General features: G+C 49.5%; 1 protein-coding gene across 1 annotated transcript in view; it reads right to left on the reverse strand.

Moving 5' to 3' along the window:
- The window catches only part of EPAS1 (endothelial PAS domain protein 1), an 83,090-nt gene extending 82,348 nt beyond the window's left edge, over positions 1–742 (reverse strand). Inside the window, exon 1 of the mRNA XM_032351859.1 lies at positions 181–742. Coding sequence (XP_032207750.1) covers positions 181–206 — 26 coding nt within the window. The 5' untranslated portion in view covers positions 207–742. The remainder of the gene's footprint in view (positions 1–180) is intronic.
- Positions 743–16,858: the final 16,116 nt, after the last annotated feature.

Consider the following 16,858-nt stretch of genomic DNA (forward strand, 5'->3'; position numbering starts at 1 on the left):
CGCCGCGTCCGCAGACGGGGCACCTGCTCTCCCGCCCTCCGCCAAAGCCCTCCACACCGACCCTCCGGCCTCAAACACCCCTGCAGACTCGTCTCCTAGACGCTCTCGGTCGCTCCGGCCCCATACGGCGTGGCCATCCCCCTCAGACCAGCTCCCTGGCCGGCGCAGACGCCCGCTTACCTTTTCTTCTCCTTGTCAGCTGTCATTGTCGCCGTGGCGCTGTGAGACGCCAGACACCTGAGCTCCCCGGACGGTGGGATTTCAGTCGCCGCCTTCGCTGTTGCCCTCGCCTACTCCTTGTGGCCCGGGCGGGTGTTAAAGGTCCAGGGTGCTCGCAGGTCCCGAGCGCCCCGCACCGTCAGGTGGAAGTTTGCGGGCTGCTGGCTAGGTGCGGGGAGGAGGGTGGAGAAAGGTCCCGGGGAGGAACCTGCACGGGGAGGCGGGGTCCGGGACAGGAGTGGGAGGAGGCTGTCAAACCCAAAAAGAGGGCCGCGAGAGCGGGACCTTAGTTCCTTTTTCCCACGAAGAGAAGTCACTTTTCTGGGTTTTCAAAAAATAAAGATAAGAAGTGGCTGCAACGACTGGAGTTGGAAGAGTCCAAGGGCGGGCGGGCGCAACCGCGGAGGTGACCATACAGTCTCAGGACACTGCCGAGGATTGTACAGCCGCCTCAGGATAGCGCTGCGTTGAGTGCACGGGATGTGCCGCGGACCGCTCTCAAATGTCCGGCTCCCGGGGCCGCCAGTCCACTTTAAAAACTCCTGCGGCCGGGGGGGGGTGGGCGCGGGGGGCGCGGGCGCAGGGGGCGGGGGCGGGCGTGCGCCGGCAGGCCCCGCCCCCGCCCACCCCGCCCGCGCCGCGCCGCGCGCCCGGGCAGCCCACTGCGTCCCGGCCAATGGGGAGGCGCGGCCGCAGCCTCTGCCCTGACCCCGGCCCGCCCCCTGCCCCCGCGCTCTGCTCCGTCGCGGCCCGTCCGCCCCGCCTCCTCCCGGTGCAGTTCCAGAAGTTGTTTATGAGGTCAGCGGGGTGGCTTGTGGCAAGGTGGGACTCCGCACCGGGCAAGCGCAACCTAAGTGGGGCTAACCGGCCGCGAGCAGTCCGTCTCCGGGAGTGCCGCGGACAATGGGAGTGCCCCTTTGCACCTAGGCGTCCTTTCACCTCTGCCGTACCTTTGGGACAGGGCATGGCCGCGAGCTCCGAGGGTCCCGTGCGCTGCCACACCACGCAGAGCCGCTCCGCAGTGCCGCTCCCGCGTCCCTCGATCTGCAGCCTGGTTCCTGGGCCCTCCAGGGATAATTCCGAGGGCCCAGCAGCGGCGCTTCGAGCCTAGGCGTTGCATTTTCCCCCCTCAGAACGCAGCTGACGTTGCCATCCGAAAGAAGAGGCAGGGAAACCGATCACCTGCTCCTGTCGGGTCTGAGGAAAACAGTGCAGTGATATAGAGCTAGGGCTTCATCTGCTCTTCCCATCCCTCACCTGTTTGCTTGAAGGGTCGTGTTGGACTGTGTGGCTTTGATGAGGATGCGCGACAGGCGAGCCCTCTCTTCGAGCGAGGGCTTGCTGCACTCTGACTCTGCTCCGAACGCCTGACCACCACCGCGCGGGCCTGGGCTGATTGAGAATTGGACAAGTCAGTCTGGCTTCCTAGTGTGATTTGGGGATAAGAATTGACAGCGAGTCCTCAAATCACAGGATATCAGACCTGCCCTATGTGTCTCCAATATTTTACTGAAGCGCTAGGAACATCCAAGTCTGCAGGTGTTGAGTGTGGAGAGATCAGAAATCTAAGGGGGCGGGCCATTAGAGCTCGGGGATTTTCAGATGCGCTCCTATGCTCTCCATGTGCCTCGATTTGCTCTCCCAAGAATTCCACCCCACTTACTACCTACATTGTGTTGATCCAGACCTCAGGATGGGACAGAGGAGGCTCAGTCTTCCAAGCTTTGAGAAAAGTTTCATAGGGTGTGAGTGGAAGAGAAGAGAAAGCAAGGGCCACGGGACTGGTAGCCCTCACATTGAGAGGCTTGCTGTACGTTTTCCCCATAAGCTTTGCCATGTTTTATAAATGTTCTACATAATGAAACTGCAGGACTTTATGGAAAGTGAGAAAAGCCAGTCACAAAAGGACAAATACTTTATGATTCAGCTATTATGATGTATCTACAGGAATGAAATTCACAGGAACAAAGTAGAACGGTGCTTGTAGGGGGGGATGGGATGGAAATTAGTAGGTAAAGGGTGTACAGTTTTGCTTGTGCAAGATGAAAAAATTCTAGAATCTGTTGGACAAAATGTGAATGTATTGAACTCTGCTGCACTGTACACTTAAAAATGGTTAGGGTGGTAAATTTAATGCTAGCTTTTTTTTTTACCACAATTCAAAAATAAATATCAAGAAAAAAATCATAAACAGAACTTTTTTTGGTATAGGTCTGTGTTATCACCAAAATACAAAGCAAGCATATTTTTCCTTTGCACACCAGGAGGGGTGGGGCTACTTTTCAGGGCCTTTGGAAGGCACTGGAAAACAGAATAGGAAAAGGAGAAAACTTGCCGAAAACTGGGGAACCAGGCACATTTTCTTATTTTCCTAGAGCCATGAGCACTGTGTACACAGACTTTGAAATCAAACATCACGCCTGACAGCCAAGGGATTCCAACAAATATTGCAAATCTCTCTAGGGAGCCATTTCTTGAGGCTGGTGGGTATCAGAAATAAGAGATTTCACTGGGCTTCTCCAGCCATCCAGGGCTCGTGGACACATTTATTTATCTTAATAAAGAGATTGGTAGAACACAGTGCTCCCTTAATCAATAATAGGCTTACTTGTCTCACGTGGTCCTGGAGTGGGAGAAGAAACAGGTGCTTTGGTGACTTCCAGGTGCTCAGGATGTTCACTGCCCAAGGAAGGAGAAAATTCTTGAGTCCCGGGCTATGCTTGCAAGTCACAAAGCAGCACCTCCAACCTACATAGAATATTTTAGCAGTGCTGAGCTTATGAAATTAGATTTTTTGATATTTTAAAAGAAAGAGGAAAAGTAAAGCATCACTCAACACATCTAACACATGAATATTGCTTCTTCCCCACAGCCAGCCTGCCCATCTTCTAATTGGGATTTTGCCCTCTAAGTGAAAGGTCCTCAAGCTCCAATAAACAACCGCATGGATGTTATGAAAATCCCAGTGAGTAACTTTGAAGAGTCTGGGATTTGGGCAGTGTCTGAGAAATTCACCAAAATCCTCTATAGAAGGATTGGACCCAGCCTTGCTTAGAGCAGAGCTGAGCAGCCCGATGACCTCTGACGATTTCTTCCAGGATTCAGTTCAAAAACATCTGCAGGAAGGAGCTGAGAGTGTAAACCCAACGCAGGCCTATGTCTTGAGTGTCCCATTTTTGCTCTTTAATGCCATGGAGCACTACAGGAGAAAAGCTTTAAAAGACGATGGCGGAAAGAGATGGATTCCAGGATTCAGAGGAGTGTCTCTAGAGACAATGATCTTTTGGCCACAGAGGGCAGCAGAGGGCATCACTAGGCAAAACTGCCAAGCTGCTTAAAATGGGAGTAACTACCCATCTCCCAGCAAATCTCTCCACCTGTCCCCCAATCCTAAACTGGACAGCTTGGCAACACAGTCTGTGACCCCAGAAGAATATGACTTGTTTTCATGCGGGGCAAGACTGGGTCTCTAGCTTCCTCTCTCTTCTGTAGAGCACACATACCCTTAGAAGAATGGGATAGATGGAGACCAATAATAGTTAACACATAGACTTGGTAGAGAGCAGACACCTGGGCTGTGGTGGGCAGGTGGAAGATAGAGGGCCTTGGTAAGCCTGTTAGAGTAACAGTGTGACCCAGGATGCAGCTGGAAATTAGGTTGGGATGGGTGAGATCTAATAGGAGAGGAGCTCTTGGAAGGCTGGGCTATTTCTTCAGCATTTTACAACTTTCAATGTATTGTCACATGTCAGGGCTGGGGTGCAAAATTTCAGGGGGCATTCACTCTCGGATGGTACTAGCTTGGACCCTGCACATGTGTTATCTCGTGTAATACCCATCAGGCCCTAGTCCCGCCATTTATTGGACTGGATGGGAAGTCACCCCTTCCCAACATTTGCCTGCTAGTCCTCCAAACAAAACCAGCTCTTAATTTGTGACTTTAGGAGTCTATCCTCATGCTCATCTGGACTCCATCACCAGAAAATCATACTTCCTGTGTTTGGCTTCAAGCCAAAGCCTGAACATATCTTATATCTACGGTTAAACATGACTTTTAATCCTACAAATCCGGATTTTGCTATTTTTCAAAAAGAATTCTGGGATTCTTATTGAGGAAAGTGTTGAACGTTTTTTTCTACTTGAATTCTTAGTGCCTTCTAAGCAGAAAGATCCAGTTTTAAAAAACCACACTTTCCCCACCCACACCCCCACATCTGGATTATCAGTGACTTAGAGACTAATCTTTGCCCAGGAAAGGTCTCGTGCGTTTATCATTTGGTCATTCAACAAATAGTGAACAAATAGTGGTCCATGGCCACTGTGTTATGCCGATTCAGGGAGAATGGAAGGAGTTAATCTGGAGGGAGAGAGAGCTGGTGGTTCCCTTCCCTCCAAGAGAAGCCAATCCAGTTGTGCACTCGCTGCATTTCCCAAATTTTGAGACACACATTTGCTTTCTTTTTAAGGCTTTTGAAATCAGTGAGCATCAATAAGTAATGATTCCTTTCTTCCTCTCCCAAACCACCTTTAAATTAATATATGTAATTTATATATTCTTTAAATGTTTTCAATATAAAAGTTGAGAGCAGAATCATATGCTCTGAACAATAGGTGTTGTTAAGGATTTGGTGGTGGTGGGTGGAGGGTGGAGAGAGTGAATAAGGAGGAAGATAAAGCTGGAGTCCCAGCCACCTCGACTGCTCCGGGTCAGAGAGGCCTCGCCCAGACTGGCTCTTCTGCTAGGCTGGTGGGTGCGATCTCCGTGGGAGGAATGGCCTATAGGAAGGATGTGCCAGCCCCACCTTGGAGTAGAAAGGGCACAAGCAGACATGAAGGTACTACTATCAATAGAAGTGATGACATTCGGCCTCAAGCAGCACTGCTCTGAAGTCTGGTAACTAAGAATGGCACAAAGCAAGGGTCAGAGACACCTTCCTCACTCCTACTGTATGGCTTCGGCCTGTAAGGGGCGTTAAAACGGGACTTTCTCTAGCTCAGTTTTGAAATACAGAACTAGCAAAAGAGCTTTTGAAATGGTTTGGCGTGCTTTAGTCAATGCCCACCTCAAGAGAGTGTGCAGACTGATAGAGATAAGGACTATCCAAGAAGTTGGATTTCTAGGATAGACTTGTCAACATCATGGAATTTCCCCTCCCCACACCATGGACAAAGGTTTGCCATTCAGCCATTTCCAAGGCCAGGGACTGGGGCTTACTGGAGACCGCACGAGAGCCTGATGCTCATCCCCTGCTACTTGAGGGACTCGGGAGACTGCCCCCAGGTGAGAGGCTGGCTAATGAGGCTGGGTTTGAGGCTTACTCTCACTTACCTAGTCATGGCACTGGTGTACTTTGCGGGTTGGATTCCCCAACAAGCCAACAAGAGGAGGGGATTAGCATTCAGCAGGTTCATGAGGGAGTGCCCTTGGGATCAGCACCTGGGGGAGGGAAGGGACAGAAGTGGGACTGGGACAGAGGGCAAAGTAGAGCCTCCATAAAGGTCTCATCCAACCCCTCAGGGTGTCTGAAGCTGGAATGGCTCTTCAGAGTTGTCCCAAAGTGGAGTAAAGGGGTCAGGCCTTTCTACTGCTGCCCTGATCAGTCAAGGGCTATGGCCTTAGGCAATAGCACCCAGGAAGGAAAAGCCCTTCTTTCCCAAAGGGGAATCTGGGCAATAACCAGAAGGTCCAATACAGAACATGATGTTTACAGACCAGATGTGGAATTCACAGAAGAAACACCCACTGAGGATTTTTAAGAGGATCTTGCCATGTGCACCTGTTCCAAAAGGTCTCAACAGAAAGAGATGGAGGTATCTGGGGAGGCGGATGCTGAGGAAGCCCACAAGTGACCTGCCAGAGGAGGGCCCTTCTAGAACCATGAGGGGTTGCAGTTGGAGGAGACTATCTAAGGAATCCATGAAGGTACCGAAGAGGCAAGTAGCTGCCTTGCCAGGGAAAACCAAAGAGAAATTATACTCATGCTAGTAAAAAGGAGAAGAAGAAGATGAGAAAGAATAAGAGAAAGACAAGCTTTCCTATCCTATTTTCCCCCTCTCCTAGCCTGGAGGGGCCAGCGTAGGCCAGTAGAGGCTTTAGGTGTAGAGGTGGTAGGTAGGGAAATATCTTAGGCTCCTCAGTGCCTAACAGGGCATCTGGCATAAAAGGGGCACTCAGTAAATGCTGACCGAAGAGATACGCAGATGTATAAGTGAACAAATTCATCTATCAGCCAAGATCCTAGGGTGCAAGCAACAGACAGCATCTTCCCTCCTGTCCGCTCAGGTTTCCAGGTTGAAGCAAGTCTAAGTTGGGGAGGACAGAGCTTGGAGTCGGGGTGAAGCTTAGAATTCTCATTATCTACCAGACTCCGACATTTATTTAGTATGAGCAAAGGAATTTCTATTTTTACTACTGAAGAGCGACTTTAAAAGTCTTGGGACCTCACTGAGATTTTATTCAAAGTGGGAACTAAATAATCTGTCAAGTGGACCACTTAGAAGTTTAATGGAAGAAAATAATAGTGTTGCCTTCTGGTTGTATCATACAAATCCCATTTGTTCGACATAACTCTCTTGGGGGTCTTGAGGCCCCTTTCAGGGCTGGGCATGGGGCTGATGTCAGAAGCCACAGTGCTGCTGATTCACTGGAAGGACCTCATGAGGTGATAAGAAAAAAAAAAAATTGGGCACAGGAAGTAATGGCAAACGTACTGTCCTCATTTTGGAGAGGGCCTTAGAGATGGAAATCACAGGCGGTGCTGTAGAAGGGTAGGGAAAAAATGGCTGCTACAGATAGAACTTGTGAAATATGTTCCAGGGACTCCCAGAAATAAATAACGGGGAAACTGAGGAGCAAGAGGGAAGGACATCCTGTAGCAAGGGTCAGCCAAATGGGGCAAATAGAGGCAAGAGTTAGCCAAATGCACAATGTATTTACATCTTGTACCTCCATTGTCTTCATTTATTCATGGCAATGGACATCTTCTCTCTCCTTAGCTCCTTAGCATCCAAACCTGAGCACCTTTCTCTGTTTGGGGAGTTCCTCACTCAGCTTATAAAGCAAGGATTTACTAAAGAAAAGCCTTTCCCTTAAAAAAAAAAAAAAAAAAAAAAAAAAAAGTAAAAATGGCAGACCATCTCAGCTTCCCCAGAACCTTGGGTGTGGACATGTGACTCATGTTCTTTGAATCAGACACATTTCCCCAACTTTGAATCTCGTTGAATCCGGGGGAAGGAGGCACCTCACAGAGGGGTTGCCACCTTGCTGACAGCATCTTGGTGCCGGCACTTCTAGCATCAGCATCCACAGTCATGAGTTGTTGGTTTGGCCATAGTGACCCGCAGCGGAGTTCCAGTGGGGGGCTTTACTCCTGTTTGCCTTAACCTCTGAACCTGCTCCCCCAGTGACTCCCCTCCCCGAGATTTTGTGAGATAACCAGAACCTTTTTGAGAAAGCATTTCTTCTCGAATTTCTGGGTATAATTTCTATTACTCGCAGCTAAGAATCTTGGCTGATAGAGTCATTCATTCATTCATTCATTCACTCGATCACCTGTATGCAGTAGTCATTTGATCAGCCTCCGGGGAATGCTCACTATATGCCAGCTATCCTGCTAGGCACTGGTATACCAAGATCAATGAGACATGCAACATTTCTCAAGGAACTTACAGTCAGATAACGAGTCTTTGACAGGGCGCCTGGGTGGCTCAGTCGGTTAAGTAACTGCCTTTGACTCCGGTCATGATACTGGAATCCCAGGATCAAGTGCTGTATCAGGATCCCTGCTCAGCAGGGGCTCTGCTTCTCCCTCTGACCCTCCCCCTTCTCATGCTCTCTCACTCTCCCCCTATCTCTTTCAAATTAAAAAAATAAAAAATAAAAAAGCTAAGTCCTTGACAACTAATTTTCTATCTCTGGCCTTCAGTCTCCTGTTCTTTAAAATGAGAGCACTGGATCTCAGAGACTTTAGGCTCTGATGTTTGGATCGGCTATAAATCATTGAATTAAGCGGTGGTCTCTGCCCCAGAAGCCTCAGTGGGCAGAGAAGTGAGGCCATCTGTGGACTCCTTAGCTCAGAACATAACTGCATCTTTAGGGCCTCCGTTTCCTGCATGGAAAACTAATCACTCTGGCATCTTATCGAAGCAGGTGCTTGGCTAAAGTCTGACTCAGTGGGAGCTGGTTTCCAGAATCTTCTCACCTCACCTTCCCTTGATCTCATTCAGAACAATTCTCCTGACAGTGTGAAACCACCCCTACGGCAGACCCCAAAGCACCCAGCAATGTCTGCGAGGGAGCTTATCTGTGGAGAGAAGTTCACAGTGTTGTCTGGCCCACTCTCCAGGTTTAAATTTCAGATCTAGGCTAACAGAAGGAAAATAGAAGGAAAAAACCCTCACAAACCAAGAAAAGGCTTGCCCCGAAACTCGTCGTCATATCTACCCAGCAGAGTGCCTGCAGATTCAAGAAATGGTTGGAGAAGGGCACCTGGGTGGCTCAGTGGGTTAAAGTCTGTGCCTTCAGCTCAGGTCATGATCTCAGGGTCCTGGAATAGAGTCCCACATTGGGCTCTCTGCTCAGCAGGGAGCCTGCTTCCTCCTCTCTCTCTGCCTATCTTGCTGCCTACTTGTGATCTCTCTCTCTGTGTCAAATAAAGAAATAAAATCTTAAAAAAAAAAAAAAAAGAAATGGTCGGAGATAACAGGAGACAACTGAAATTTAGGAGCTGTGTTAAGTGAGAAGGATAGTTACATGACATTTAGGCCATCTGGATACTACAGGAGTTGGTTTTGAAATTTATTAATTTACAAAGGAAGAGGGAACAGTTTGCCCCTTTATGATTTCTATGGCTGTGTAAGGGCTTTTCCTGTCAGCATCGTTCTGGGACTGCAGCTGGGTCCTTCTGTAGCAGAGGGGAGAAGGGTAAGCATCAGGGGCCCATGTTAACAGGCCCCAAATGCACCTGTATGTTCACATGCATACATACCCATGCAGCTCCCCAGGTGCCAAGGCCAGAAATATGTCCCCGCACAAACCCCATTTAAAATGCTTCATTTTTCTCTGAGTGCATACCTCTGTCTTTGCCCTGTAAAGAAAACCAGCAATGCAATTCTGAGAATGTGCCTGTAAATACTTAAGATTTTAAACTCTGAGCCTTTCCTCTTGGTCTGCCTCAGAGAATTGCTGGCTCTGGTGATGGATGCTGGGGGTCACAAGCCCAGCTGGGACCAGTGTGCTCAGTGACCTACCCCAGGGGAAGTAGAGGCACAGATGTTTCAGAGATTTTAGACTAGGACTTAATCTTAATCTTTAACTTTACATTATAGCAGATTAGCCCTCCTGAGTATTCTATTTTAGGTGAAATGAAAGTGGGCCTTCGTCAGACAGTGATTTATGGTAGAGAGATGCCGTGTGACATAAAACCATGCTAGTGACAAAACCCTAAGTAGATGCCAAGGCAGGGAGCCCAGAGTTCACTGTGTATCAAAGTGAAGCTCGCAATGCCCAAGGTTCATAAGCACAGCCATACTTAGAAGAGTACTGGAGAGACCCACAGACAACTGCACAGTAACGTTACCTGTTAGGAAAAGAAAACACAGAGGCACCTGGGGAATCCCACCTCCTACCTGGGTGGCTTAGTCAGTTAAGCATCTGCCTTCAGCCCAGGTCATGATCCCTGGGTCCTGGGATCGAGCCCTATGTTGGGGCTCTTTGCTCAGTGGGGAACCTGCTTCTCTCTCTCCCCCCTGCTGCTCTGCCTACTTGTGCTTTCTCTCTCTCTCTCTCAGCCATATAATAAATTTTTTTAAAAATCTCTAAAAAATTAAACAAAAATGTACCTTTCCAAACTCTCTCTTCAAATTTCATTGCACGTGAGGCCTCATCCCCTTTGTATGTGTTCCGATCTTTAAGTAATTAATTTTATTCCTTCATCCTTCCCTTCTTAAACATTTATCAAATGTCCAGCCCCTATCAACAATGTGGTTAAAAATTCAGCTTAGAAAGATGAAAAAACAAAAAACAAAAAACACAGCCCTACCCTCTAAACTCACAGTCCACTGTTGGAGACAAACATGTAAACAGACAAAATACCGCACATGAGAAGTTTAAAACTCTGTTTTTCTGGGAGTCCAGAAAGGAGAATGATTCTGTCAGCCTGGCTGGAGGTGGGAGATATTAGGGAAAGTCTGCAGAAAAGGTGAAATTTTGGCTGTGTCTTAAAGGGTGACCTGGAGTTTGCTAGTCAGAAATGACAGAAGAGCATTTTTGGTCTGGGAGGGGGGACTGGATCCTCTCTTTTCCCTCTCAAAGCAAAAGGCAGGCCATACAGAAGTAGCACAGAAGACCCTTGGGGGAGGTTTAGTTATTATTGTCAGCTGAGGTTAAAAGCTCTTTCTGGATCTGCAGAGCACTTAGAACATCTATATGAGACATTTGGAGGATGACCTCGACCCCTGACTGGTGAGGAACAGAACATGACCCTCATCTTTTAGCCATGACATTCCAGCTTTCCCACCATGATTTTCTCCCAAGAATTAAGTGGCCATTGTGGCAAGTGATGACACCAATATACAGTGGTGAGTATTTCTCTGCAAACTCGGGGAGCATATGTGGAATGGGGCATGGATATCCTTGCCCAGGGCAGCCCTTGGCTCAGGGCTGCCCAGCCCTTCTTAAGAACAGTTTATCTTTCTTGTTCAGCCCAGATTTTATAAAACCTTCATGTTCAATGCATACTAGAATTTTGCACACTAAGTATGAGCGTCAGAGCAAAATTCCCGTACATTCTAGAATCTCCTAGGGTACACTCGCTCTAAGCAAGGAGCCAATTATTACAGCCCCGAAGTTTGAGGGGATGCTGGTCTGACTGCATGGCCCTGGGAGTAGAGATGGGTAGCTGTGGGGGCCTCAGCATCTTGGGAGAGTTAAGTAGGTTCAGCGGCAACTCAGACTCTCCCCACAGTCCAGCTCAGGAGATATTTAGGTGTAAACAACATGGAGGAGGCCCAGAACTGTGAGGAGTGGCCCCAGAGGGAGTTCCCAGGCCCAGCAAGTTTCTACTGCATGTCTTGCCCTGGGCAAACCCACCCCCTACCTGCTCCCTGTGCCTGTCGCTTCTCTTCTTCTCTACACTTTTTCCTTTCTCTCTCCCCAGTCCTCTCTCCCAGTGAATATACCTTTTCTCTCCAGAACTCTCTACTGACTTTTTCCTTTCTCTCTCCCCAGTCCTCTCTCCCAGTGAATATACCTTTTCTCTCCAGAACTCTCTACTGACTTTGAGGCTTTCAATGACCACACTTTTCCCAGCCATGATGATCACAGAGATAAAGAGGCTACTTCCATTAGTATCTGCAGAAGAGAGAGCTGAGGTGGGCAGGACGCTCTCCGCAGGCCTGCCTGGACTATTTCTGATGAACCAATGGGAAAGATGCGTGCAAGGTGATCCTCCAGCCAGCTTCTGTGACTTGAAGTCACTCAGGCTGGCTGGGCACGGGGACGACAAATGCTGGAGAGGCTTTTCCTACAGATCTCAAGAGAAGGCATGAGGAACAAACATGTCCCATCTCCATCTGTTCCTACATTCATTTTTCTTCCAAGTTAAGACATTATTAACAAGCCACAGAATGGGGAAAGTCCAAAGCCCTATATAAGCATAAGGACCCGATCTGACTGAACCGGGTCTGTGTGAGCTCAGTGCTCTGGGCTGGGGCGGCTTGCAATGAGCAGGCAGGTTAAACATGGCTCTTGCCTCCTTTGGCCCCAGAGGTTGTGCATAAAAAGGGGCTGCGGAGTCCAGTGGTCAGCCTGGAGTCTCAAGCCTGAGCCCAGATTCTGGTCACCACCTCTTAGGTGGTCATGGATGCATTCGACATCTCTGAGTCCCAGTAGCCTCATCTGCAAGACGGGGATACTAGTGGCTCCTACTTCCCAGACTCTCAGGGTCAGGTCCAGCAAAGTGCCCAGAAGCACCTTAGAAATGTGATGATTAATGTCCTATCAATATCATAGTTTCTTACACCGTTATTGGGTTCCAAAGGGAAAGCATTAGCAAGACAGACTAGTCTCAAAATAGACTAAAAAACCTAAATCTTGCATGCTAATATAAATTCCATATCTTTAAAGCTTAGTATTTGATATAATTTTAAATCAATTTAAGATTAAGAGACATTTTTAAAAAGTTAGTAAAGACCCCTCTCTTCTGCTTTTGCTAAATGAGCCTACTTCTGGAAAGGAGGACCCACTTTTCCCCCTCCCCAGCCACTGGGGTAGGTCTATGTAGCTGAACTCCCTCCCCTTCTCCTTGAGTACATGGGTGGGGACCAGGTAAGCCTCTAGTTAACATTTTTAAAATAGTGTTGAGAGAGAGAGAGGGAGGGAGGGGGGCAGGGAGCCCCACATGGCAGGAAGGGCAGGTTTTTCTGCCCTCTCTCCCTGCCAGAGGTCCTGAAGCAGGCCAAACAGCTGAGCCCCACGCCCTGTCACCTTGTCACCCTAGAGGAGCCAGGGCCCAATCTCACTTATTAGAGGGCACCACACTGGCCCCGCATAGACTTTCCTACTGATTTTCCCTTTTCCCCAGGGGCACCCCCCAACATAGGAAGAAATCCCTTTTCCTAGCTCAGTTTCTGCATCCAGGCTCCAGGCAGCCTCCACCACTCAGCCAGTCATCGCTGATGCCAGCTAATGGCTGGCGGTGCTCAGAGGATGTCTCTGTAGGGAAAATGGACAGTGGGGCCAGGGTCTGTGCCTGGGGCACCTGGGGCACCTGGGCTAGCCCGAGACGGGCACGAAGTCTGTGCTTGGCCCTCCGAGTGGCCCCGGGACGGCCTTGTGCTGGGCTCCAGGGAGATGCAGGACCCGAGCCCCAGGCTTGGGAAAGGGAAGTAGTCAGGCCCCCTGCTTTCCCATAGTGAAAGCTGAGGCCATAACATGAGCCTTTGGCCCCTGTCTGCATTTCATTGACCCTGACTTACTTACTCTTACTCCCTGGTCAGCTCCTTCCTCGGTGGCCAGCATGGCCTCTCCTCTGGGCATAGACGTTGTTGCATCTTGCTCTCAAAATATTTTGGGATCTGCACACCTCTGGCCTGCCTGCCTGCCCAGACCTCTCACCCAGCCCACTAATGAATATTTGCTGGCTGATTGAGTATTTTGATGGAGTAAATGACAAACCAGCCCCAAGAGCTCTGACTTTGTCCTCAATTATCTCTGGCCTGAGGGGTTCCCAGAATGTCTGGAGTGCTGGCCTTCAAGGAAAGAAGAATGGGGAGGTTTCCTAAACACTCTAGGGCTGTAAGCCTAAGGCCTGGCGTGCACGAGGCTTCGAGGCTTTGGAAGCAGGCTGACCTGGGTTGACTCCCAGCTCTGCAGCCCACCTGACGGACTTGGACAAATCCATCACTTTCGGGCGCCTAGGTGTCTAGGTGGGTTAAGCCTCTGCCTTCGGCTCTGTTCATGATCCCAGGGTCCTGGGATGGAGCCCCGCATCGGGCTCTCTGCTCAGCAGGGAGCCTGCTTCCCCCCTCTCTCTCTGCCTGCCTCTCTGCCTAGTTGTGATCTCTGTCAATAAATAAATAAAATCTTAAAAAAAAAAAAATCCATCACGTTCTCTGAACACCAGTTTCCCAGTCTGTAAAATGAAGATGATGACATTTCCTCGGAGGAATGCCGGAGGGCGAAGGGAGATTTAATGCACACACAATGCGGAGGCCCCCAAATCACCTCCACGTTGCCCAAAGGGTATGTGTGCCTCAAGTCTGGCTTCTTGCGGTTTTTTGTTTGTTTGTTTTTTGCTTTGCACACGTGTTTCACAAAATGGCCTTCCGCTGGAATCCAGCCTGCAGGGCTGGAGGAACACAGAAATCTTTCTTGATGTGTCACAGGCTTTCTTTCCCAATCCAGTGACAACAGAGGTAGTTCCCTTGGCAGCAGCAACAACACGGCTAACACACCAGTCCCTCCCTAGGGGTTTCTGTGGATCCCACAGGCCCCTGTGAGAAGCTGGGGTGCGGCTCCCTCTTCTGAAGAGGCCATGGCTCAGCAGTGGAGCTGGTTTGAAGCTGACCTTCAGCCCCGGGGGGTGAGAGGTTGGGGGGGCGCTCATTCCCTTGCACGGGGGGCTCCCTCAGTGGTGGGGGGGTGGCCCCTGGTTCGGTGGGGCTGGTGTGACTGGTGACATCCAGTGAAGAGGAAGTCTGATGAGCCTGTGGCCTGGGAACGGAGGGCAAGAATCTGGAGTTGAGTTTGGCCTCATTAACCAAATGAGCTAACCAGCCCCTGTGCGAGGGAAGACTCAGATGCCGCCATGCTGCTCACAGAGGAAACGAACTCAAGTGATTATGACACAGACCCCATTTCATCACTAGAATTTCATATGCCCAATATCCCGAGGGGCAAGAAGAGGCCACTGCCTTTGTTTTGTACAGCCCTTTGTCCTTTAAAGGTACTGGTTTAAATCACCGATGGCTACCCTGTCTCTGTGACGTAAATAGCCTAGATCCTACTCTTGGCATTCGACAGACAGATAACACAGGAGAGAGGCTAAGTGACGCACCCAAGATCACACACAGCACACTGAGGATTCCAGAACTCCTATCTCGCTGCCCATTGTTCTCTTTTGTTTGGTTTTCTCTGGTCGCTGCTCTAGGCTATTCTCCTCAGAGCAGCCGGAGTCATCTTTGAATCTCTGATGAGACCATGTCACTCCCTTCCTTACAGCTTCAGGAGGCTTCTCTCCAAAGTGGAGGACAGTCCCTTCTTGGCCCAGCTGAGGCTCCTTCTCTGAGCTCCGGGCGTGCCCACCTCCCAGGCCGTCCGCTGCCCTCAGCGTGCCTGGGGCTCCAGGCCTCCTGAGCATGCTGCCCCTCCTCCACCACCGGCCCTTCACTGCCCTCAGGCATAGGGTCTTCTCCATTTCCACCCTCTGGCCTGGTTTTGCTCCCCAGCATCACATTTGCTTCTGTCTCCCACCATCAGAACCCCAGTGGGGGTGGGCTCAGTGACTTTGGCATCCCCAGTCCCTAGAGTAGCCCCTGGTGGGTAATCAGGAAATATCAGGCCATCAATAAATGTTTTTGACTGAATGGCTATTGCACTGCATTGTTAAGAGAAAGAGAAAAAGTCCTGGGAAAAAGAGTTATGAACGATGGGGAAACACCTGCCTACCTTCCCTGAGCAGGTGCTATGAAAGGCCACAGAAGCTCTGCTGGGTCTGCTCAGCCCCACCCAACCTTGCCTCCTTTTTTTTTTTTTTTTTTCTTTTTAAGATTTTATTTATTTAGAGAGACAGAGAGAGAGGGAACACAAGCAGGGGGAGTGGGAGAGGGAAAAGCTGGCTTCCCTCTGAGCAGGGAGCCTGATGCGGGACTCCATCCCAGGATATTGGGATCATGACATGAGCCAAAGGCAAACGCTTAATGACTGAGGCCCCCAGGTGCCCCCCAACCTTGCCTTCCTGAACCCAGCTTCCTTCAGCCCACAGAGCTCCCCAGCGAGCCGAGTCCAGCAGTAACTTCAAGCAGACCGAATTCTAACCCAGGCCTTCACTCCGGGCCTGAGGGGTAGCACTGACAGCTTCTCTGACTCTAACCAAATCATCACCTCAACTAGTTATGCTAATCACCCCAGCAGACCCATAATTACTGTCTCAAGGGGGCTAATCACAGACCCCGGAATCAGCAGACTCGTTCTCCTCCCAGTTTTGCCGTAACTCATCTTTACAAACTCGGCATCCAAATCACTAGTAGACACGGTCACGGTGTGGCCCAAAATCAGAGACACCAGAAGCTGGAAAAGCCTTTAGCGATCATATCATTAGATTGGATTATATTATAATTAATAGGTGTTATCATTTATTTTCTGTTCGGTTTCTCATTGGCTCTTTGCTCGTGTTTCTTGGGCTCTTTCAGATCAGTCTTGGATTATAATTTAGTATTCCATTTTACCTCCTCTCTGGGATTTGCAGCTAGGCCTCTTGATTTGATTTCTCAACTTTTTGTTCTAAGGATTACAATATGCCTCCTCCATTGAGCACAGTGGACCTGGAATTTGCATATGAGAACCTAAACCCTTTGTGATCCCCTCCCCCATCCTTTGTTCTGTTATTCCTTGAATGTAAGCCCCAGGACACATTGTTGTTGTTAGTGCTACAGACCCATTGCCTTTTAAAGAGATTAAGAATGGAGATTGCTGCTCTCAGAGTCACCCGTACAACGACAATTTCTTTTTCCTTTTTTTTTTTTTAAAGAGAGAGAGTAGAGGGAGGGGCAGAGGGAGAGAATCTTCACTCAGGCTCCCCACTGAGTACAGAGCCCAACATGGGGCTCAATCCTGTGACCCACGAGATCACAACCTGAACTGAAACCAAGAGTCCAACGCTCAACTGACTGAGCCACCCAGGTGACCTGACAGGAGTTTTTGAAGATTATCCAGTCAGTTTTTTTGTTGTTGTTTTTTGTTTTTAAGATTTTTTTTATTTATTTGACAGAGATCACAAGTAGGCAGGGGGGGGGGGCAGGCTCCCCACCGAGCGGAGAGCCCGATGTGGGGCTCATGTGGGGCTTGATCCCAGGACCCTGATATCATGACCTGAGCCGTAGGCAGAGGCTTTAACCCACTGAGCCACCCAGGTGCCCCATA

Source organism: Mustela erminea, chromosome 7, assembly GCF_009829155.1.
Source record: "Mustela erminea isolate mMusErm1 chromosome 7, mMusErm1.Pri, whole genome shotgun sequence".
NCBI lineage: Eukaryota > Metazoa > Chordata > Mammalia > Carnivora > Mustelidae > Mustela > Mustela erminea.